The 24,157-nt window shown below is 36.6% G+C and overlaps 1 protein-coding gene across 3 annotated transcripts in view; it reads left to right on the forward strand.

Moving 5' to 3' along the window:
- Positions 1 to 22,982, forward strand: part of CDH10 (cadherin 10) — a 144,931-nt gene extending 121,949 nt beyond the window's left edge. For 2 of the 3 annotated variants that reach the window (XM_039328068.1, XM_039328069.1), the window contains exons 7-12: positions 6,657 to 6,910; positions 9,884 to 10,020; positions 11,192 to 11,313; positions 14,924 to 15,032; positions 16,576 to 16,827; positions 21,209 to 21,702. In XM_039328068.1, the coding sequence (XP_039184002.1) occupies positions 6,657 to 6,910; positions 9,884 to 10,020; positions 11,192 to 11,313; positions 14,924 to 15,032; positions 16,576 to 16,827; positions 21,209 to 21,702 (1,368 nt within the window). Of the gene's footprint in view, positions 1 to 6,656; positions 6,911 to 9,883; positions 10,021 to 11,191; positions 11,314 to 14,923; positions 15,033 to 16,575; positions 16,828 to 21,208 lie in introns of all 3 variants that reach the window. The other variant, XM_039328070.1, reaches the window with a different exon arrangement.
- Positions 22,983 to 24,157: the final 1,175 nt, after the last annotated feature.

The following is a 24,157-nucleotide window of genomic DNA, read 5'->3' on the forward strand; positions in this document are numbered from 1 at the left end:
TCCTTTTTACATAAGACAATCTGGTGCAAGTATTGTTAACACTATGTGTTGACAATATTATGAATAAAAGCAACAACTAAAACTTTTTTATATTGCTAGTTATTTATATTTATTCTTGTATCATATCATTGATTGGGAAGGAAGAAAGAATTATGTTTTGTTTGTTAGAATTGGATATTTTCTAAAAAGTACAATAGTTGACAAATTTATTCCCTATATGCTTGGGAAATCTTCCTGGTAATATATGATTTCATCAGAATTATACAACTATACAAATAACATGCAAAAAGATCTTTTAAAAAATAAATATATAAATAAATAAGATGGTCTTGTTTTTGAAACAGCAATAACTTTGGATGGGTATGTAGAAGTTCTGTTAATATATTTGTTTTTGAGATTATATGCCCTTCAGTTACAATAATTTAATTTAATTAGTCAGTTCAAATTAATTTGGAATCCATAAAAACAAAGACAATTAAAATGCACAAAAGCAGGCAATAAAACAATTAAAACAACAAATACTGCAAGGAATATAACATATAATACAACAGAGGCTCATCCAATAAATCACACATTAATTCCAGCTTTGTGAACAGAGCCAGATTTAAAAGGCTTTCCAGAATCTCAGAAGAGTGGGTAGATGCTGTTCCAGATGGTGGGGGTCATGAAAGAAAAGGTACACTTCCTGAGTCCTATAAGATGCAGCTTTCAAATGAAAGGAATTGGAGCTCTCTCACTCTAGCCAAACCTACCTGGTAGGCCAAAACAGTTGGAGATAGATGGTTTGCAATAGTTGAGAATATCTGTAGCTTGGGTATAGGATGAGGGTGAAGGTTCGTTCTCCAAGCTTGCGAGTTGGTTTCTGGATGTTTCATTACCAGGTTAGGTAACACCTTCAGCAGAGTTTAGGGGATGTCAGTGTCAGTGTTCTTTTTTTGGTAAGAGTTTCAGGTGTGGGAGTTTCAAGCGAGGGTCTGTGATGGGTCTTATGATGGGATAGGTGTGAGTCATCAGTGAGTCTTGAGATGGGTCTTGTAATGGGGAGGTTACATCAGGTCAGGGTCATTGAGAGGTGAACTGCTGGTGGGAGAGGGGACTTGCATGGGTTGGTTGAGGGTCAGTGCTGTCTCTGGTTGGCTGTGTGGTTGATTTGGATTCTGAGGAGTTTGTAGGCTGGTTTAGGTCAATGTGTCTGTTGATGGAATTGTTTGTGGAGTGTCAGGCTTCAATGAACTCATGAGCATGGCAGGTGGTAGTGTGGCTGATGATTTTTGTGTTGCTCCATTCAAATTGGTGCTGTTTGGTGTCAGTGTGGGTAGAGATCAAGGATTTGGGATTGTGGCATTTGACTTCCAACCGGTGTTCGTGAATCCTGGTTTTTAATTGAGGTGATGTTTGTCCCACATAAATTGGTTGCAGTGGTTACAGTTGATTTTGTAGATTAAATTGTTTCTTTCATCCTTCTATATCTTGTCTTTGGTTCTGGATAATTCCTGGTGGCTATGGGTTTGTGGGCTATTGCTATTCCTAGGGGTTGGAGAATTCTGACTGTCATTTCAGACACCCCTTTTGTGTATGGTAGGGTTAGTTTTATGTGGTGGTTGTCTATGTGGTGTGTTGTGGTTTGGGTGTTGTCAGAATATGTAGTTGCTTAGATAACAGGATCTCTGCCATAAAAGACTTTATTTGAATGACACCTGGAAGCTTCTTGGCCACAGGTCGCATGCGGCTCTTTGAGCCTTCCCCTGTGGCTCCCAGCCTCCTCTGTCATTTGCAGAGAGAGACAGAGACAGAGAGAGGCACTTGTGCTTCCCTGCTTCTCTCTCTGTCTCCCTTTGTGTTGTGTGTGTGTGTGTGTATGTGTGTGGGTGTGTGAAAGAGAGTAGACTCAAGGTGTTCTCCGACAAGCTGAAAAGCTTTTTGGGTGGGGCTCCTCCCTTTGCTGCATCTGTGCAGAAAGCAGGAAGGGCAGGAGAGAGCTAGCTAGCCCAGCTATGCTGACTCAGGAATTCTGGGAGTTGAAGTCCATGAGTCATAAAAGAGCCAAGGTTGCCTACCTCTGAGCTTGTTGGAGAACAGCTTGAAGCCAGCTTGCCAGGTGAGCAGAAGATCGGAGAGAGGGAGAGAGGGGGGAGAGAAAGAGAGAGAGAAAGAGAGAGGGAGGGAAAGAGAGAGAGAGAAAGAAAGAGAGTGGGGGAAGAGGACTGGCAGACCAAGGGCAGAAAGACGGAGAGGGGGAGAGAGAGAGGGAGGGAGGGAGAGAGAGAAACAGAAAGAGAGACACTTTTGACATCTGAAATGAAGATAACACTGCATATATCCTTTTTTATCTTATATATATATATATATATATATATATATATATATATATATATATATATATATATGGTCTTTGGTTGTTCGGGTTTTCTCCCTCCCGGTAAAATTGGAAGTGTCTTGGCGACGTTTCGACGAAGTCCCATTCGTCATCTTCAGGCTGGTGTTTTCAGCTTCGTGCTTTGAGCAGCAATGTGTGGTCTTAGCTGTTTCTTCCTTTTAACTGCCAGTGGGGGTATGAACTGATTGGGTGGGAGCTTGGCTGTGTTCTGATTGGGTGGAGGTGTGTTCTGAATGGTTAGGGGCTTGGCTGTGCTCTGATTGGCTGGGGGAGTGTTCTGTTTGGTTGTGCTCAGGTTAGTCTGAGTTGCAGAGGGGTTTGAGATTTTGGGCTGCCTTGCTATTTTTTGGCTTCGCGTTCGTGGTCGTGCTTCCTCTTCATGGAGGGTGTCAGTTTGCTTCATGTATGGATTGGAGGGTTTAAAGTGGCTAATGATGCAGCTGTGGTCTGGCTTCTGGTTTGTGGTCGTGCCTCGTCATCGGTGTGGCTTTGGGTTTGTTTTTTGCGTGGATGTGTGGTGGTGACCTCCTGTGTGGTTTTTGTGAGTGTGGGTCACAAAGAGCTTCCATTTTATGTGACCTCGCATTCCTACGCAACTGCCGAGATCAAAATCTAATCCCCACATGTTTCCAAAGACCCACACACACCTCAACAGCCTACACCCCAAAATACAGTTCACCATGGAAACAGAAGCTAACAACCAACTTCCCTTCCTGGATGTCTTAGTCTACAAGAAATCCACTGGCTCCCTAGGACACACCATCTACCAGAAGAAAACACACACAAACCGCTATCTGCACACTCTCTCACACCACCACCCAGCACAGATCAACTCTGTAGCCAAGACACTCATCTCCAGAACAAAACGCTTAGCTGACGAACAACACCTAAAACCCGAACTACACACTCTCACCAATGTACTAACATCCAATGGATTCCATAGAAATAAGATTACAAACCTAATCCAAAAAGAAACCCCCACTAAAATCCAAGACAAAGAACAAGAAAACGGCAAAGCCCTCCTCCCATACATAAAAGGCACCACAGACAGAATCAGTAAGATCCTCCATAAACACAACATCAAAACAGCATTCTGCACAAACAGAAAAATATCCACCATCCTTAGAAACCCCAAAGATAAAATTGAATTAGAAAATCAAGGAGTATACGAAATCCCATGCACCACTTGTCCCACCACATACATCGGACAAACCAACAGAAGAATAAGTGCACGCATTGAAGAACATAAGAACTCAGTCAAAAAAGAGGAACCAACATCTTCCCTGGTCCAACACCTTAAAGCCACAGGACATGAAATTGACTTTAAAAATACCAGAACCATTGCCAAAAGTGAACATTTTAATAACAGAATAATCAGAGAAGCCATCGAGATAGAAAAACGCCCACACAGCATGAACAAGCGAGATGATACCTCCCGCCTACCAGCCATTTGGAAACCCGCCCTTATTGACAAACGACTCCCTAACACAAAAAATGATACCAGACCCACACTCACAAAAACCACACAGGATGTCACCACCACACATCCACGCAAAAACAAACCCAAAGCCACACCGATGACGAGGCACGACCACAAACCAGAAGCCAGACCACAGCTGCATCATTAGCCACTTTAAACCCCTCCAATCCATACATGAAGCAAACTGACACCCTCCATGAAGAGGAGGCACGACCACGAACGCGAAGCCAGAAAATAGCAAGGCAGCCCAAAATCTTAAACCCCTCTGCAACTCAGACTAACCTGAGCACAACCAAACAGAACACTCCCCCCAGCCAATCAGAGCACAGCCAAGCCCCTAACCATTCAGAACACACCTCCACCCAATCAGAACACAGCCAAGCTCCCACCCAATCAGTTCATACCCCCACTGGCAGTTAAAAGGAAGAAACAGCTAAGACCACACATTGCTGCTCAAAGCACGAAGCTGAAAGCACCAGCCTGAAGATGACGAATGGGACTTCGTCGAAACGTCGCCAAGACACTTCCAATTTTACGTGGGAGAAAACCAGAACAACCAAAGACCTAATATATATATATATATATATATATATATATATATATATATATATATATACACACACACACACACACACACACACACACACACACACACACCCTTATGTGAAATATATGTATATGTATGTGTGTGGATGATCTTCAAGGGCAGCCTCATGCAGAAGCATTGCAGCAGTCCGTTCATGAGGTAGCCATGGCGGGAATGATCATAAGAAGGAATCCAACATTTTCTAAACATTTATCCATTCCCATCACAGATTGATCCCTTGTTGTTGTTGTTAATTGCGAAGTCGTGTCCGACCCATCGCGACCCCATGGACAACGTTCCTCCAGGTCTTCCTGTCCTCTACCATCTTCTGGAGTCCATTTAAATTCACACCTACTGCTTCAGTGACTCCATCCAGCCATCTCATTCTCTGTCGTCCCCTTCTTCTATTGCCCTCAATCTTTCCCAGCATTAGGCTCTTCTCCAGTGAATCCTTCCTTATCATTAGGTGGCCAAAGTACTTGAGTTTCAACTTCAGGATCTGGCCTTCTAAGGAGCAGTTGGGGTTGATCTCTTCTAGGACTGACCGGTTTGAACGCCTTGCAGTCCAAGGGACTCGCAGGAGTCTTCTCCAGCACCATAGTTCAAAGGCCTCAATTCTTTTGCGCTCAGCCTTTCTTATGGTCCAACTTTCACAGCCATACATTGCAACTGGGAAAACCATGGCCTGGACTATACGCACTTTTGTTGGCAGGGTGATGTCTCTGCTTTTTAGAATGCTGCCTAGATTTGCCATAGCTTTCCTCCCCAGGAGCAAGCGTCTTTTAATTTCTTGGCTGCAGTCCCCATCTGAGGTGATCTTGGAGCCCAGAAAAATAAAACCTACAAAGGTATAATAAATAAAATGTGGCTTGAAACTCCCTATCCAAAAAAACATTGATGCTAGTATGCTTTTACTCTGGCAGTGATGTATTGACTAAATTGCAGTGATGAAGAAGTCATCAAAAGCTGTTCAGAAGAACTTGGTCTTTGCATCTTCTATAAAGTCTTCGGAGAAGGACATTAAATTATTTACAGACATCGGAATCTTAGCTTAGTAGGCTTCTGTAACATCAAATGCAAAATATTTAGGAAAATCATCTGGCTTCTTAAAGGATATGTGCTTGTTGCAATTACAGACATATTTCAAACAGGTCAAGTGGAATTTTATTGGATGACTTTTCTAATCAGATGTCTTCTTTGATGGCTTCCCTTCAATGCCTGGAATTCACCTTATTGCTGTGCAGTGTGTATAGCTCTATGCAATTCTAAAACCTCAATTTATTTGAGATATATTAATTACAATTCAGGATAAAATATCTCCTGGAAAATTACATTAAAATGCCAAGGAAGAGAGTCTTAAGATAATATGGGAAAGGAATATTTATTTCCAATATAATATGACTTCTGAGCAAATGAGAAGATTTAAGCACAGTGTTACCTCTTTTGTGTATTTTATTTATGTTTAAATTAATTCAAAGGTATTCACCAAAGAGATTCTGGGTCCATTTTTTGACTATATTTTCTCATAGCTGTTTCACTCCTTTAAAGTCATAAAGAAATCATAAAATAGAATTTTTTTCTGTAATACACAGTACACGCAAACACACAAGCAAGTCCATATACACGCGTAGACTATCATACAGCATTTAAATTCTAACGCCAAGGTTGATTATCTTTTCATTTTTAAAAAGTGATAAATTGGGCATATGTATTTTATATTTTAAAAAAAAACTATTACAAAATTAATTGTATATTAAATCTGTTAAGTAAGGGATCTGTCATCTAAAGTCAGTCTGAGCTTTGTCTTTATTTAAAGGCGCATTCATTGTACTTTGGAGAATGAAATCAGTTTTGGTACAATTAGTTCACCTGCTTCTTTTTTACAAATTCATTATTCCATCCTATCATGAGAAAAGTTGCATTGGCTCCATTATTAAAAGTACTGGTTTACATCATAGACTGCATAATATAACTTGGAATATAAAATTTCAACTTGATAAAAGAGTATAATAAAAAAAAACATAAGAAATTACAATAAATAGTTTCTGTTTTAACTACAGGACCCAGCACACAACTGACCTTTCATGAAATGGAAACAGTGCTTGATATACGTTTCATGCTTTTTTTTAATCATGTGTCATTTTGATATCTGAGATTCCTCTGTGTCATTGTGTTAATAATTGTATTTATTTATTTATTTACTTTTAATACAGCCATTGGACTATGAGAATCGAAGGCTATATACTTTGAAAGTAGAGGCAGAGAATTTGTACGTTGACCCACGCTTTTATTACCTTGGACCTTTTAAAGATACAACTACTGTGAAAATATCTGTGGAAGATGTGGATGAACCTCCCATATTTAGCAGATCTTCATATCTTTTTGAAATACATGAAGATATTGAGGTGGGCACCATCATAGGCACAGTCATGGCGCGAGATCCAGATTCTGCTGCAGGCCCAATAAGGTAAATGCCAGAATCTAAATCATTACAGTTTATAGGAAGATGAATTCTTTGTATCACTATTTAAGTTCATACTTTTGTTGAGTGACAAAATGTACAGAAAACAATGAGAAAATGGAGCATCAGATAACCTATTTAATTTGAGCTATGTGAGATAATCTTGTGCAGGCATATTGCAGCCTTACCTAAGTAAGTGGTCTCCAGACAATACTGACAGTTCCCCATATTCCCAAACAACATGGATAATGAGGAAAAAGAAATAATTTTGTTCCATTTAAAGTTCTAAGATCTGTTGTCCCATGATAACTGCAAAATATCAGTTTGAGAAAGGCTGATATACAGAGCATAACCTAATGCTGAATAGTGTAGCCTTGCTTGCTTTTAATAGAGGTTCATTAATAGAACTGAAACAGGCATTACTAAATGGAGGAAAATTGCCAGAAATTCACATTTGAAATATACCCTTTAATTTTAATGTGAAACTTGCCATTGTCTACCTGAAGTTTAATTGATCTGCATCTCAATTGGCCGTTAGAAAGTTCCTAGGTTATTGGCAAATAGTATCATTGTCTGAAATCTCATACTCAATATTATATTTTATATAGTAGTACCTGATATTTAAATACAATCAATATTTAAATATAATTTTCCAGTACTAAAATATAAAAAAGACAGTTATTTCATTTATTATATCAAATATCACAGCTCTACTATTAAATTGAAATATAAAATCCTCAATGAATAGTCACATAATAATTTCACATCAGCTCCATAGCTTGAATTTCTTCAAAGCATGTTTGTTTTCTTCTTTGTTTTTCTCTAACACTTATCACCCAACGAATGATGAGATTATTTATTACTATCTTACTTGACAATATAGTAAAACTTCAGTTTAATTGATCATTTTTGGAAAAAAGGTATCCATAAAACTAGAATGCCCATATCTACATAATTGATTTAATTTATGTCAAGTGCACAATTATAATCACATTAGTGAATTTTACCAATTGTCCAGAGAGACAGTTTAGAATTAATGGACTTGTCCATTATTTTCGAGGGTGAAGTATGGCATAAATATTTATTCAAAGTCTTTATATAGAGTTCCTTTAAATCAGAGTTAAATTGACATATAATCCAACAACTGTGACTTAATAATGAAAGCTGATTGGCTCTGCCAAAACTTGATTTCTCTGAAGAGTTTCTTTTGCTTGCATAATGTCACCATCTGTCCATTTTGTATAGTTGTAGAATAATAAAGGTAGTTCAGCATCAGTTAAGGAAATACATGAATAAATGAAAAAAAAAACTGGACAAATCATTACATGAAAACCTGGAAAAGACTGAGCTTGTGTCATTCAAATGGCAGCTTAAATGAGAGGATAAACACATGTCATTAAATCAAAATACTAACTCAAGAGCTACTCATAAATCCATGCTAGTGTAATACTTTTGTTAATTTGGAAGCCTTTAATATAAATGTTCCCATTCCCCATGATGATGTCTTTTCATAATCTAAGATCCAAACAACCGTTATTGGAGATGGGCAAAATAACTGTCCATGTAGTTTGTGTAGGTTTTCTATTGGAAAAAAAGGGAGATTAAATAAAAATGAGCAACATAGTTTAAGAATAATATGTTTAGATATTTCTACATACTTCATAATTGCCAGAAATTTAAACATTTATGTTGTTATGAAATGTCTCAAAACATTAGTATTAGTTCCAGTGCATTTTTCTGTGTAGCCTCAGAGCAGAACTATGGTAAGATTTAAACTTTTTCAAAATACTCTGTAGGTAAAGAATTAACTAAAAATAGTGATTTTAGGCAATTTGCAGTGATAAAAGGTGTATTTCAGAGTAAGAGCTATAGGGTTTCATTAGATCTTTCTAATTATTATATTTTTTTAACCAACAGAGGTAATAGGGTTAATAAAGGTAAATTACTGTATTTATCAGAGGGAAGCAAAAGTTGCTATTTGCCAATTAAATTACAATAAGTGATTATTATGCTTCCTGCCAAAACTGTCTTTTTAGTGGAATAGAACAGCACTTGATGCAACAAAACTGTTCTTATGAAAAGGAGAGATTAAATATAAGCTCTATGGAACAATGATTATATATATTTAGGTTACCACCATGTATCTTTTCAACATTAGCAAATCATGTAGAAATTACCTTTTATGATGATACACTTCACTGCTACCTTGTGTTTCACAGTTAAGAAGCATTGTAAAGGCTGACAGCATGCTGTTGCTGATATGAACATTCTCTATGTTTTACTGGAAATGTATTAAAGAAATGTATAAAAGAGAAAGTTCTCAGTAGAAAAGACACATGGACCTTTTCAGGTCATACAGAATCAAACTTTTAAATTTTGCTCCTTCTGCCAACATCACGGATGCTTTACTGTATTGCATCCAGCTCTGAATTCCCTTGACAGTACTGTCTATGAAAGGGATCATTGGAAAATCCATAATATTGTGACCCTCTGTTGAATGCCACTAATTATGAGGGAATATCAGTAAGATTTTTGGTGGGGTACAACCTTGTCCTTGCTGTCACATCTAGTTCCAACCATATGCAGCTTAAACTTTATGTGACTTTACAGTTTGTCACAAACTGTAATATTGTCGCTGTTCTAATTATTGCATCTTGAGCAAAACGAATTCATGATCTCAGTATTTGACAGGAAGGCAACATATAGGGGGTCAAGATCATCAAGATGGTCAACACTGTGCCATGATGCAAGCATATTGAATATGTATGCATGGTTACCACTCGAATAAAGGGTATTATTTTGAGATTTATATCTCAATATTATCTATCACTTGCTGGTTTTAATGCTTTCTAAAAGCTGCTGACAACTATGTTACTACTCTCAATTAGAATAACTTAATATAATAACTTAACAAAGGTTATATATGGTATATATGTACTTTTCAACATAAAACTCATTTTTCTTCCTACCAATCATTAGGTTTTCTTTGGATCGTCACACTGATCTTGATAGAATTTTCAACATACACTCAGGAAATGGATCTATCTATACTTCTAAGATGCTTGACCGAGAAATATCACAGTGGCACAACCTTAGTGTAATAGCATCAGAAATCAGTAAGTTCATTATTATTGGTATATATATATTATTTATTGTGTCTAGTGAAAAGTATCTTAGCTAGGTAATACTGTTTTGTTGTCCTCCAGCAAAAGGTGTGTGTGACAGTGCAGCCTTACCTAATTCAGCACAATTCAAATATGTGAATTGTGAATTCAATTCACACTTCCCTGGATAGCCATGTAGCCATGATGTCATACAAAAACAAGAAAAGCTACTAGAAAACAAGTTTTCTTTTCTTTTGGAAATGTTAACTTCTGAATCATCTCCATTCATATTCCTACAATAGCTTGGCTACAATTTATATTAGGGAGGAATTTTATTCAGTACTATAGTAGAAAGGAGAATTTCATTGCACTGATGAGTATATAGTGTTTCGTTATCAAAATGGCTATTTTGTGGGCTGTGAAATCATTAGCAATTTTACCCTATTTAAGGCTTTCTTGATATGTGATATCAAAGGTTGGTGATGCAGAGAGGAAATTGGAAACTAGCAAGTTTGGATCGGCTGAAAAGGGAAATAAAACAAGAATATAGTTGTGTTCTTATCCAATTGCCTTTTATTGAAGTTAATAAAAATAATACCCTAATCAGATATGTCCTGGAGTAACATGTAATAATGTCAATCTAAGACAAAGAATTCTGTAGTATCAGATATAGTTTTTCTTGAAACCAGAAGAAGCAAATTGTCCTTTATGGTGCTTCCCATCTTTCCAAGCCTGAAACGAAACTGTTTACACTTGTATGTTTGACCCAAAACAGGGGGCCTAAGATGCTTCTTGCTCTGTTTTAAACCACCAGAAAATTTAAAATAGTATATTTAAATTTTTGGCTCTGTCCATTCAGCTGAGATTGATATCACTATTTTCAGCCACATTCTCTTTGGCCCTCAGAGTTGAAAAAAAAAAAAGTAATCTCGGGTCAGTAAACTGTTGTTCACCACTGCTTTAAATTTGTTGTTTACTTGAAAGGGCATGGAGAATAAGCAGTGACTTTGGTTCCTTTTGTCCACAACAGAACACAAACTGGGTGCAAAGACATTGTCAGAAATGTGTTCAGGTTAAAAATTTGTTTATCCTTTAAAGAAATATGCAGTGATTTGTGGATATCCTAGTTTAGGACTGTGAATCCATTTTTAAACAAAATTGCCTATTTCCCCTGCTTTGACAGACAATCCCAAAGAGACGACCCGTGTTTCTGTATACGTACGAATATTGGACGTGAATGACAATGCACCACAATTTGCTGTATTCTATGACACTTTTGTGTGTGAAAATGCAAGAGCAGGCCAAGTAAGTCAGTTATGCACATGGGTCACACTTTCAAGTTTTGTTATAGGAATAGGGAAAATAAAAGTTTTATATAACAGCGCTTTTGAAAATATAACAGGAAAACAGAACAATGGTTTTCAATACATCAGAATTCAGTTTTGTAGAGTTGTGCTTTCTAGCAATGCCAACAGCACCTTTTTGTATGCCAACGAAACACTTTGTGTTCTTCAAATTTCATTTTTTTCCCCTCAAATCCTCCCCTGTTTTTGTTTAGCCCTTTTCTCAGAAATATGATAATATTTTATGGTACTTTTGTGGAAGAAAAGTATGCTATAAACAATTACTTGTAATCAAGTGTTGTGTGTGTTTGTATGTGTGTATACCTTTCTTTCATTATGTAGCTCACTTCTTTCAGTTGATATGGATCAAAACATCACTGACAGCATTTCTGCCTGCAAATGCCATTTTTTTTTATTTCAAGTCAGCTTGTTGACAAATGTCACAAAAGAATAAAAAGTTGTTAGTTAAAAAAAACATATTTTCCTTTACTACAGACAGCTGTAGAATACAGAATACCTATATAGAAGAAGAGTTTTGATATAATTGAAAAAAGCAAAGCAGTGAGCATTAAGGCTCAGTGAAATTCAGAATCCTGTTTCATTTTGAGAAGAGAGAAATCAGTTGTTTTAATAGTGAAGACTACCCATTTCCCTTAATTCCAATGTGTGGACAAAGTTGTGAGAACATAGCAACTTTGGAAGGTTGATTCTGAGTGAACAAATGAGGAGAGGGGAAAAAAAAAAACAAATAATCACCATCCTACTTTCGTTATATTTTTTTCCAGAAAAAAAAATAGTAAGAATCAAAGGCTGAGCTGATTAAGGCTATTTTAGGGAGCTGATTTGAGACCCCTGCTCCCCCAAAATCAGACCATAAGTAATTACCACTCTAGTTTTACTATAAGAATGTGAAGCCTGGCTTGTGGAATTGCTGTTGATATTGATAATTATTGGGGGAGTGGAGACTAAAGCATATGAAGAACGATTATAGGAATTGGGTATTAGTCTATTGAAAAGAAGGACTAGGGGAGACATGACAGCAGTCTTCCAATATTTGAGGAGCTGTCACAAAGAAGAGGGGGTCAGCTTATTTTCCAAAGCACCAGAAGGCAAGATAAGAAAAAATGGATGGAAACTAATCAAGGAGACAAGCAACCTTGAACTACAGAGAAATTTCCTAATAATGACCCTAACAATTAACCAGTGGAATGGCTTTCCTTCAGAAATTGTGGGTACTCCATCACTGGAGGTTTTAAAGAAGAGACTGGACAGCCACTTGTCTAGAATGGTATAGGGTCTCCTACTTGAGCAGGGGGTTGGGCTAGAAGACCTCCAAGGTTCCTTCCAACTCTGTTATTCTGTTATTCTTCTCTGTTTTCATAAAATTAGATGTGACAATTGCTTGGCAAATCTTGGATCAAGAGTGTAGAGAACAAAAGATCAAGGATTGGTTTGGGGCAAAAACCTTTTTCTTTCTAAAGTAGACATTGTATAAATGTAAACTGTAGGGATATTTCCAGAGAAGATCTGCCTGGAATTACCAGGATCCTTATAAAAGGAACACATTGTGAAGCCATTGCAGTTAGACAAATAAAAAAAAATCAGATCATTTTTGTGTATGGTACCCAGAGCTATGTTAAAAAAATAATTTACAATCTTAGATAGAGAAGTGGGTTACTTGCTTGATGAAGTAAATGCAGTGGCATGTTAAACTAATTTTATAATCTTTTTTATGTGACTTTTGCCCGTTTTAACATGAAATAAAATTGTGTCTTACTAAGCAGAGAAAAACATACTTTTTGCCTTACTGAATAATTTAAAAATAAGTACATTTAATTCTTCAGAGAAAGTTGACAGTGTATATCAAAAACTCATGGATGTGTGCAGCAAATGATGAAATGAATGACTAAAATATATAGAGGCATAGTTTTTTTTATTTTTAAAGGGATACAAAAATAGAGACCAATCACTCACCACTCAATTTCTATGAAATACTTGCTGCTCAGATATTGTGAGAGAAATGCAAAAGGCAGCATTTCCATTTAAATGCTAATGTATATTACAAATTAACAGAAAAAAACATGCCTTTTTTTAAAAAAAAAGATTTTTAATCTCTTAATGTTTATGGTTTTCAAAGCATTACAAACCACCTGGATTTTGCTATGCAAAAAAAACCCCAAATATAGAAACAGAAACAAACTTTATATATCTTTCAGAGTACACCAAAGAGAATAAAATATACCTTAGTACAAGAAGAGCAATAAAAACAAATCCAACTACAAGTACATTAGTAGGCATAAGTAACTCCCTTGCATATTGATTTCTTACCTATTGCCTTGTTACCTTTGTTTTGCAAAGAGGTAACCCAGGAATGAGAAATAGCTGGGATCTGGAATTATACCTTGTGACCCAAGGAAATCAGTTATGAGTCAAAGTTTCCTGACAGAACAATTAATCAATGGAACAGCTTGCCTTCAGAGGTAGTGGATGCTCTATCCCTAGAGTTTTTAAAGAAGAGATTGAACAGCCATTTGTCTGAAACCAGAAAGTTGTAATATTTTATGTGCAGATTTGTTTTAAATGATGAATGGGGAATTGGAGGTTTGTAATGTTATGCCATAGTTTAACTCACTCACCATAGTGCCCACTAGCATTGTTGCACCAGGCCTACATGTGTGTATGTGTGTAATTGCCAATGCTGCTACTGCAACCATTTTGTAATTTATCCGAGGTGTCATCACCCAAAGTTTAGAATAATGTCAAATCAGGCCACCAGTAGAAACTTTGGTAGCCATAATCCTCTGTGTATCTCGGGATTTCTTAAGTATCTTGCTTGGGAAGAAGGAACCAAAGCGGTATGATTTATATATGGTTAGATCTGCATAAAATTATTTTGTTGTTGAAACAAAAGAGAAGGAGGAAATGGATGGATGGAATTAAGTTATATTACACTAAATTAACAATATAGTGTAAAATCATCATTATTTTTTTGTATAGAACAGATAATTAAACCAGAGGTGAGAAATCCTGAAAAATTATAAGTGTGAATGACTTTTTAAAAAAACCCTGTATTCCATAAATACTACTTTGCTCCTGCCTTTCATCTATATGAGGGGTGTCAAACTCGCAACATCACGTGACATATTGCGACATATCGCGACTTTTTTCCTATTGCTGGCAATGGGGTGGGTGCGGTTTCAGCATGACATATCCGCCCAGAGGCCGGCAGTTTGACACCTCTGATCTATATGCATTCTAAGGGGAAGAGAGAAATTAAAGCACAGTATGATTATCTCTCCATTTGGATTTAGAATAGGGCCTAATACTGAGATCAGCTGGTTTTAAGGATTAGAAGCCCAGCTGAAAACTGTAGAAAACCAGGTCTCCTGTTGCCTATCCCAGCTTAAGAAAACCAGCCAGTATACCTAATATATAACTGATTTTGTTTGTATTTTGTATTATACCCATACATGTGTTTTAATAATATATTTTGTAAGTCCTTTTTATTTTTAAAACAATCAGTCATGTATGCTGCAAATCTGCACTTCCTTTTTCTTTGTTCTTCCCTGCAGCTAATACAGACCATTAGTGCTGTTGATAAAGATGATCCCCTTGGAGGACAAAAGTTTTTCTTCAGTTTAGCTGCTGTTAATCCAAATTTCACCGTCCAAGACAATGAAGGTATAATGCATACAGAACATGGATGATTAGTTCTCATACACATTTTTACAGTGTTTCTTTTTATTGTACTTAGCAGTTCAATGTTCTTTGATTCAGGAAATTAGGATAGATTTTTTTAAAAAAAAAGAAATCATTGGTAAAGTAAAAAAAAATACATGATAATGATGAAATACAAAAAAAGTCTTCATATATAATCAGAAAACAATAGACAAGATAGAAATTAAATGGATAACATTTCAAGAAACTAAACTAAAAAGAAACGCTTTATATCCTTAGAATGTTAATATATAATATCTTTGACATATTATTAAATCTAGCTGAATTGACCATCTGTTGTGCCATCTTCTCAGTTTGTTACAATATGTTATTTCAATACAGTAATATTTATATAACAAATTCTTAATATGATATTATTTAGGTTCGTAATTGGATATAACTAAGAGAAAAAAGTGGATATTCTACCAGTAGTAATTACAAATTTGTATATTCGTGTTAAAAGCACAATTATTTAACTTTTTATTCAAAATTAAATATAACTTTGGAAATGAAATGAAAAGATGAAGAGAATACAGCAGAGTATTTGATTTCTAATCAAAGTTTTGTTCTTAAGCTAAATTACTTGATATTAAAGACTGTTGTATTATTTATTATTCGGGTATATAATTATGGATATGTGTTTTTATACATGTTGATAAAGGAAGAATAGGCAAACAAAGCAAGTTTAGCAAGTTTGAAATACCAAAAAAGTGAAATCGAAAAGGACAGACATGGGGGGGGAGGTGGAGATGATGATGATAAATTGATAAACCTTTTCAATCACTGAGCAGTGACCACTTAACATTTTGGAATGTTTTTCAGAATTTCCAGATGCCTGCTTATTTTCCAATCAAAAGCTTTTTTTTTTTTTAAGAAATAAGCTACTTAGAGTTACTAGATCTGTAGGAAAAAAAAGTAACAGAATATAATTGCTTTCCTTGCAGAAGGCCCCAAATTCAAATGCTTTTGTACAAAGAAGTTCTACTTAATCAGCATATGACAACTAATGTTTTAAATATGTATTTCAGACCAGGACCTGGTGTGGCTGTTACATTGCAAATTTTAAAGAAATTAGAGATCCAATTTACCTGCATTGGTCCAGGAAATTGCACTATAGACTCTGAGAGTTTAATTATTGAAGTGTTTCGCTTTTTAGTATACTGCCTTATATCATGTTACCTTATAATGTAATTCTCAAACAAAAGTTCCCAATGTTTGCATTTATCATTGAGAAACCAAGCATATACATTCAGTGAAAGGGAAAAACAAGAACACCTTTAGAGGAGTTAGCATTATTATTTAGTGCCATATTAAGAAAAAATGAATTTACTATTAAAGTTTGTTTTAACATGTGAAAATTGTCAGTGAAGCTGTAAGTGTGACTATGGATCAAAAGGCACCTTGTATAAGTTGCTTCTTAGGATCAAAGTTTGCTATAGTATTATGGATTACATTCCTTGATGGGATTAATTGTAATGTGTGTCTTGTTTGTGACTTCCTGGTTCAGATAACACAGCCCGGATTTTGACAAGAAGGAATGGTTTTAGCCGACATGAAAAAAGCACATACCTCCTACCAGTGGTGATATCAGATAATGACTACCCCATCCAGAGTAGCACAGGCACACTGACAATTCGGGTGTGTGCTTGTGACAGTCGGGGAAACATGCAGTCCTGCAATGCTGAAGCTTTGCTCCTCCCAGCGGGCCTTAGTACAGGCGCACTCATTGCCATTCTGCTCTGTATCATTATTCTTCTGGGTAAGTTTTGAGGGAATAAATCACGTGCTAAATGTAATACTACTAAATGCTAGGTACTACCAAACTGAATTGGGTGCAACATTTTTTGGGCACTCCTTGCAACCAGTCAGAAATTAAGCCCTTTGTAGCTACTGTAATTTGAGAGTCAACCTTGGATTATAAAACAGTTGGAGAACAAGTCATGCAAAGGCAAGCAGCGTAAACCCAGTTCAGATTGCAAAATACTGCATTAAAATCCATTACAAACCACAGAGAAAGCATGGGATTTTACTACCGGGTGTGCCCAAAATGAGACAACATTAGATTTGAAGGACAGAACAGAAGAGTCCCATCCAAAATGTTTCCTTGGAACAATGTTGAGTTGGCTGCATTGTTATGGAACAAAATTATGAACAGCTTGAGTGTTTTGCCTTTCATTAAAACAAAACTTGAAACATTTTCAATGTTCTTTTGATAGGAAATGTTTAAAATTGATATGAGCCCTTTGCTCCCTTTTACACACACACACACACACACACACAAAAGTAACAGGCATGGCCATATACACTGGCTGCCACTTGTCATCAGAACTGCAGAAAACTATTAAAGAAAACTCTTGAATAACATGTCAAACTAATCCCCTTTCAATTAATACCAAGGGGGCAGGAGGTTGGACTACAAGACCTTCAAAGTCCCTTCCAACTCTGTTATTCTGATGGAATGTTATTCTGATAGAATATGCACAGTCCCAAATATTTTGGAGATTACCATCTCATGCCAGAATATAGACCTGACTGTTGGTACTACTGCAGATAGCATGTCCACCTAGTTTCCCCTTCTGGTTGCCCCCAAACTTCCTCTCTTCTGAAGATTATTCTTTCTGCCCATTACAGCTGTGCACTTAAAGTCACATTTGCCTTGTGTTCCAATAAGCTGTGTTCAGCATATCAGGTAGCATCTCCCCATAACGAGATCCTCCATTCCTTTTTGGCATTGCACAATGACAAAAAAGTAATGTTTTGGTATCTGGTGCTCACAGATATTGCAATATTTTTCCAGCATGGGTGATACAGAGATAGTACCAACTACCTTCTGAAAATAACCAAAAATTAATGTTAACTAACTTTAACTAAATAACAGTATCAGAACCTTGAAACTGAAGAACTGCTTGTCCAAAGCCATCATTTTCATAATAGCTCGTGTGAACCTGATCGCTTTGAAGTACCCTTTATGAAGAACACTTTATGGCTGCTTTATTCATTGTAATGGTATTTTGCTCTGTTTAAGACCAGATGTCTTATCTCTAGACTACTTATTGTTGCCACAATGGAAAAGATACCTGTTTGGATGTCTAAGGAGATCTTTAAGCATCCTAGAAACCAAAAGATGTTTATTGCATTCATCCTGCTGGCCCATTTTTTTTCTAACAAATAACAGGAAGCACAGCATGGCTTTTCAAGATTAAGCTTGAAATGTGTTTACTACCAATACACACATTAAACTAATTAAAGGAATTGTCTCTCCCAAATGATAGACAGGCCTGATTTGCAGGAAATCAGGCAGGGAACGTCCTTTGAAATGCACACCCAGAAAAAGAAGTTCAGGTTAAAATCAAAGGCACCACCGTTTTTTTTTCTGTGACTCTCTTTTAAATATTGTAAAGCTGGACAGAAAAAAATAACACAGCAATAAGAAGGTGGGAATTACAGTATTTCAAAAGCAGAAAGCCATATATTCCACTAATTCTAGGACAAGCAGCAGTAATAGCAATCCAGTGAGTCACAGAATCCAGTAATAAGTGCTTTGTTGCGATCCAGATCTTCCTCTTTTGGTGTCCCACTAGCAACAAACAGATCCTGACTAGCTCCTCATTATGTCATCTGCTGCTTATATGGTTACTGCATTATTCCAGCATTCAATTCCAGATTATCCAACCTGGGCTAAGACAAACATTTATACTAGCCCAAGCAGGAAAATTCAAAAGACAATGCTCCTAATCGCTGGAAAGGACATCTTAACACAGTCTTCTTTCATAATTCGAAGAAAACACCCCAAACACTCAAAACAAACATTCAAAAGTGCTTGGTTTCAAATAGAGAACATTCAAGTCATTTTTCCCATTCCTAGTTATATTCTTTGTAACTCAAAGTGTGTATATTTCTGACAGCTACCTGACAATTCAGAGCCCTTCTTGAGTTTTATTTAAGCCACTATGGCCTCAGGATTTCAGTCCGACCATATCCAGACTTAACAGTAATACATACACTAACAATGTCTTCCTTAAAACATAAAGCCTCATACACTGAAAGTCCACACATATAATTTGTCAAGTCGGCTGTATTAAAATTTCTATGATGAATTAGACCAGTGGTTCTCAACCTGTGGGTCGGGACCCCATTTGGGGTCGAACGACTATTTCACGGGGGTCGCCAAACAAGTCTGTCCGCCATTTTCCCCCTTTTCTTTGGTCACACCCCTGGCACCCGGTGATATATAAGTGGTTGGGGGTCACCACAACATGGGGAACTGTATTATGGGGTCGCAGCATTGGAAAGGTTGAGAACCACTGAATTAGACTGTTCTTTCTAAGATGTTAAAGTTCTCACTTGATGAATTTAGTACCTCATTTTTTTTAGAAACTAATGTGTAAAATGTGAATAGTTTTGTAAAACTTTCATATTAAATGTGTGAATCAACGTTTTCTTGTTAAGATTAAGCTGAGATAATAAGAAGAGTGGGGTATTCCACCTGTAATGAATTTCTTTTATTGGCATCTATTTTTTTTTAAGCCTTAGGTCTCAATACATTACTCCCAAGTGCTTTCCAAGATATTCTCAATCTAATTTAATTGAAAGCAATTAGTTTCAACATATATACATTATGTAATATATAGTTTAAAAGGGTAGATAACTATGACTATGCATGTTAAACAAGCATTAAAAAATCCATTAGTGTATATTGACTGCAAATACATAGTTTTGTTACAAATTCTTTCCTCAAAAGAAACCACCCTCTCTTTAACTTGCAAGTCTAATGAAACTGTATAGGAAAAGAGATCAAATCAGATCAAAAGCTTGACACAATATGTTTTGCAAAAAAAGAAAGCATTAGCGCTGTGTTCAATTGCACTTTATCAAAAATAAGTATTTTTGGATGACTTCTTTTAATATTTGTGTAGAATGCCCTGCTGTGGTATAGAATAGAGACTCATAAAAAATAAAGGACTTTTGTAAGTATACAAGAGGAAGAAAACTGCAGGTCTTAATAAAATATTCCTCTCTTTTTTCAATATGGTATATTTATAGTATCTTAAAAACAGGAAAAATTGGGGAAGGGGTTATTCAGATTTCAATTTGTTCATAATTGATTGCTGTTATGGGGTTTTTGTGTTTTTAAAAAGCAAGATTCGGTTAAGCTGATGGTTGATAGATTAATCAGCAGCTGTTTGGCAATGAATCTGTCCTACCATATTCAGGTGCAATAATATATAATTATTGCTTGAAACAAGGATAGAAGATGACAATTAACTTCCTATTCTTTTTCTGTGTTTCTATAGCAGCCTCCTCAATCTAGTGCCCTCCAGTTATATTGGAATCACAGCTTCCTAAATTATCAACTCTACAATATGAAATGCTAAAGCAAAGCAGAAATGTTGGACTGCTTCAGCAGAGATGTTTACACTTCTTCCTTGGTTCATTCCACAAATCAAGGATCAGAATCATTAGGTTTACCCAAAAAGTATATAGCAAAACAGTCTTATATTAAACCTTTCAGATAGGGAGACCACAGGCAAACAGGCCACATCTGATATCATATACAAAGTTAGTAAAATAACAATGCACATAATAACCAAGTTGTAAGGAGGCAGGGGCTCAGTGGCTTAATGATGTTGGAGTTGGTCTCTGCTCTAGCAGTTTGAGTCTTGGCATTACAGAGTGGGGTGTACTCTATCACTTGCCTCAGCTCCTGCCAGCCTAGCAGTACAAAAGCATGTTCTATGTGAGTAGATAATTGGTACCACTTCAGTCAGGAGATGAGCTGATGCTCCATGTAGGCAGTCAGATTCCTGCTGGCTCTGAATTTTCCCAGTTGTGATGCCCATTTGCAAGGTGGCTCTGGAGAAGGAAGGGGGGCCTTGGATGACACTACAGGAAGAGCGACTCTTCCTTTCTGATGCGAAGCTTGTGGCACACCATAGGAAGCGCACAAACGTGTACCTGACACAACTGGTATAGAGGCAGCCAAACTACTACTCTGCAATTGCATTGTATTCTCCTGGCTAATGTAACAATGCCCTATGCTAATAATGCTGACAGTAAACGAAGTTGTATACTTGCACTCATAAAGAAAAGTATTATAAAATGTGAGCTTTAGTTAATTCATGTTTTTTTTGTCTTCCAAGTTATAGTGGTGTTGTTTGCTGCTCTAAAGAGGCAACGCAAGAAAGAGCCTCTGATCCTGTCTAAAGAAGACATCAGAGACAATATCGTGAGCTATAATGACGAAGGGGGTGGAGAGGAAGACACCCAGGCTTTTGATATAGGCACTTTGAGAAATCCTGCAGCTATTGAAGATAAGAAACTCCGCCGAGATATTATCCCCGAAACATTATTTATACCACGGAGGACTCCTTCTGCTCCAGATAACACAGATGTCCGCGATTTCATTAACCAAAGGTTGAAGGAGCATGATCATGACCCCTCTGCTCCACCTTATGACTCCCTGGCAACTTATGCCTATGAAGGAAATGATTCTATAGCTGAATCCTTGAGTTCATTAGAGTCTGGCATTACTGAGGGAGACCAAAACTATGATTACCTCAAGGAATGGGGCCCTCGGTTTAATAAGCTTGCTGAGATGTATGGTGGAGGCGAAAGTGATAAAGACACTTCCTAACCTACAGTAGGATATATAGTTCAATTGAGAGGAAGTAACTTTACAGATACCTTTTCCACGTGACAATATTTGATGTTCAGGAGCATTCTCCTACCACTCGGCACAATGTTTCTTTTTCTTCTTTTTTCTTTCCTTTGGTTTTGAATTGCTCATTAATGTCCTTTATTCTTTCTTGTAAAATGTCACATGGAATATAGTCAGCATTTTAGTTCACCCTGTTCTGAAAGCCAAAGCGATTGAAATTTGGTGTCATCCATTTTATTAAATAGAGGATACACTGTTTGAGCAGGTATATAATCTCTCAAACAGTCATATGAGAGTTGCTTCGGTAAAGTATATGTCCTCCACTTGAGAGGATGGCTTTGAAAAAGACCCAGGCAGTGATCTACAAAAGGATCATGCATGCACATTCTACATGCACATCCACATTTTCCTTGGAAATGTGTTTCTTTTTCAGAAACTATGCACAGAAGACCCCTCCATAAACCTTACTAAGCATTTTCATTCAGAGAGTGGGGTCCCACCCAAATCTATACATACAATGAACAAACTAGTTATATGGGTTGGTTTTTTTTTGTTTGTTTTTTCTGTTTGTTTTCGGGAGAAAAATAGCTCCTCTGGAAAATAATTTGGTGCTGTATACCCTGAGAGTTTTGATATACACGTTTGGATTTCATTGTTTAAGAACAACGGTTATAATTAGGGGGTTTCTGGTTGTGCAGCTTCCGAAAAATGAACTGGGAAAAAAAATGAAATAGGATGCACAGAATGTCTGTGCATTTCCTTTTGGATCATAACCCAAAAGAAATAGGAAGAAAACAGTTGCCCCTATTTCTGTACATTTAAAAAAAAATGATCCCTGAAAATGTACACGTGGTGTTAATGTGATATGCAGCTGGTTTAAAAAGAAAAATTTTGTGCAACTTCATTTCATCAGATTCTATCTGCCAATGTTTTATATTTATATTTTTGTATTTATTTTTAAGAAATAAACCAGTTTTATAACGATTCTGTTCCCGGATTGTTCTGTAAAAGGAAATAAGATATTACAAGTTTAAGTAAGGCACATTGAACATGCAAGCAAATGTTGTTAAATATAGTGAGGCTTTATACACACATTACATGGGACTGTTAGACATTTTAAAGGTTTCAAACAATGACTGTTGTGAATGCACTTGAGATTTTATTAATACTGCAATCCAACTTAAGAAAGTTGTAACAGAATACAACTTGTATTGTATTGGAAGGGACCTTGAAGGGTTTCTAGTCCAACCCCTGCTCAAGCAGGAAACCCTAGACCAGTGTTTCTCAACCTTGACAATTTTAACTCATGTGGACTTCAACTCCCAGAATTCCACAGCCAGCAATGCTGGCTGTGGAATTCTGGGAGTTGAAGTCCACATGCCTTAAAATTGTCAAGGTTGAAAAACACTGCCCTAGACCATTTGAGACAAATTATTGTCCAATCTGCTTTTAAAAATCTCCAGTGTTGAAACACCCACAACTTCTGGAGGCAAGTGATTAATTGGTCTGTCAGGAAATTTCTCTTTAGTTCTGGGTTGGTTCTCTCCTACAGACATATAATCTACAGACATATAAGATTATACTATAATTTATTGGTTAAACTTTGAGTTATATTGCTTACAGAGATTATCTGGTATGTGCACATGCAACCATTAATGTGTATGCAACATAAGCTAAGCTATGGGACTTGATTAAAAAGTCTGCACACAGCAGGAGGTAAAATGACAGCTTGGGCATGCTTTTTAACTGAGTTTACTGGTCTTAGTTTGCCATGGGAACACAGCCAAATACTCTGGTGTTCAAAAAGATAGCTCCTTTGCAACGAAATAATGAAAAGAACCCAGGACACTGTGGAGACTAATACACTTATTTTGACCCAAGATTTCATAGTTTACAGTCCACTTTGTTAAATTCATGGAATTTAATAAATGATGATGTCAGAGAGAAATGAAATGTTGGAGAATTGTTCTTTCTCTGTAAATAAATAAATAAATAAGAGTGCCTCCCCTCCTCCCATGGCTTTTTACTGAACTGATTTTAAACAAAACGTGCAAAGACTGGAAGAGAAACTTCCCCAACCCTTTTCATAAAATGGGCTTTTCTAATTTTCTCCTCATGTAACATTATCCTTGACTATTCCAGGAAGTCTTTATATTAGCTAAACTTATCATTATGACTATCAAGATGCTTAGTAGCAGGACGTGTCTTCACATGTCTTTGTGAGTACAACTGAGAAATAAAATCCCCCCTGTGCTATTCCATAATTGCTCATATATGTTGTCCTTTACAAACCACAAGAAAGGAACTTGAACCAAGCCATCCTATGAAGGAAGTTTCCTTCTTGCTATTTCTGCAGCCAATTGATCCAGAAAAATTTCATTGATTTTATGTGCTTTGGAACAAAAGAGGAAAAGTGGTGGCCAAGGACTTC

Source organism: Crotalus tigris, unplaced genomic scaffold, assembly GCF_016545835.1.
Source record: "Crotalus tigris isolate CLP2741 ecotype Arizona unplaced genomic scaffold, ASM1654583v1 scf7180000024370.6872682, whole genome shotgun sequence".
Classification (NCBI taxonomy): domain Eukaryota; kingdom Metazoa; phylum Chordata; class Lepidosauria; order Squamata; family Viperidae; genus Crotalus; species Crotalus tigris.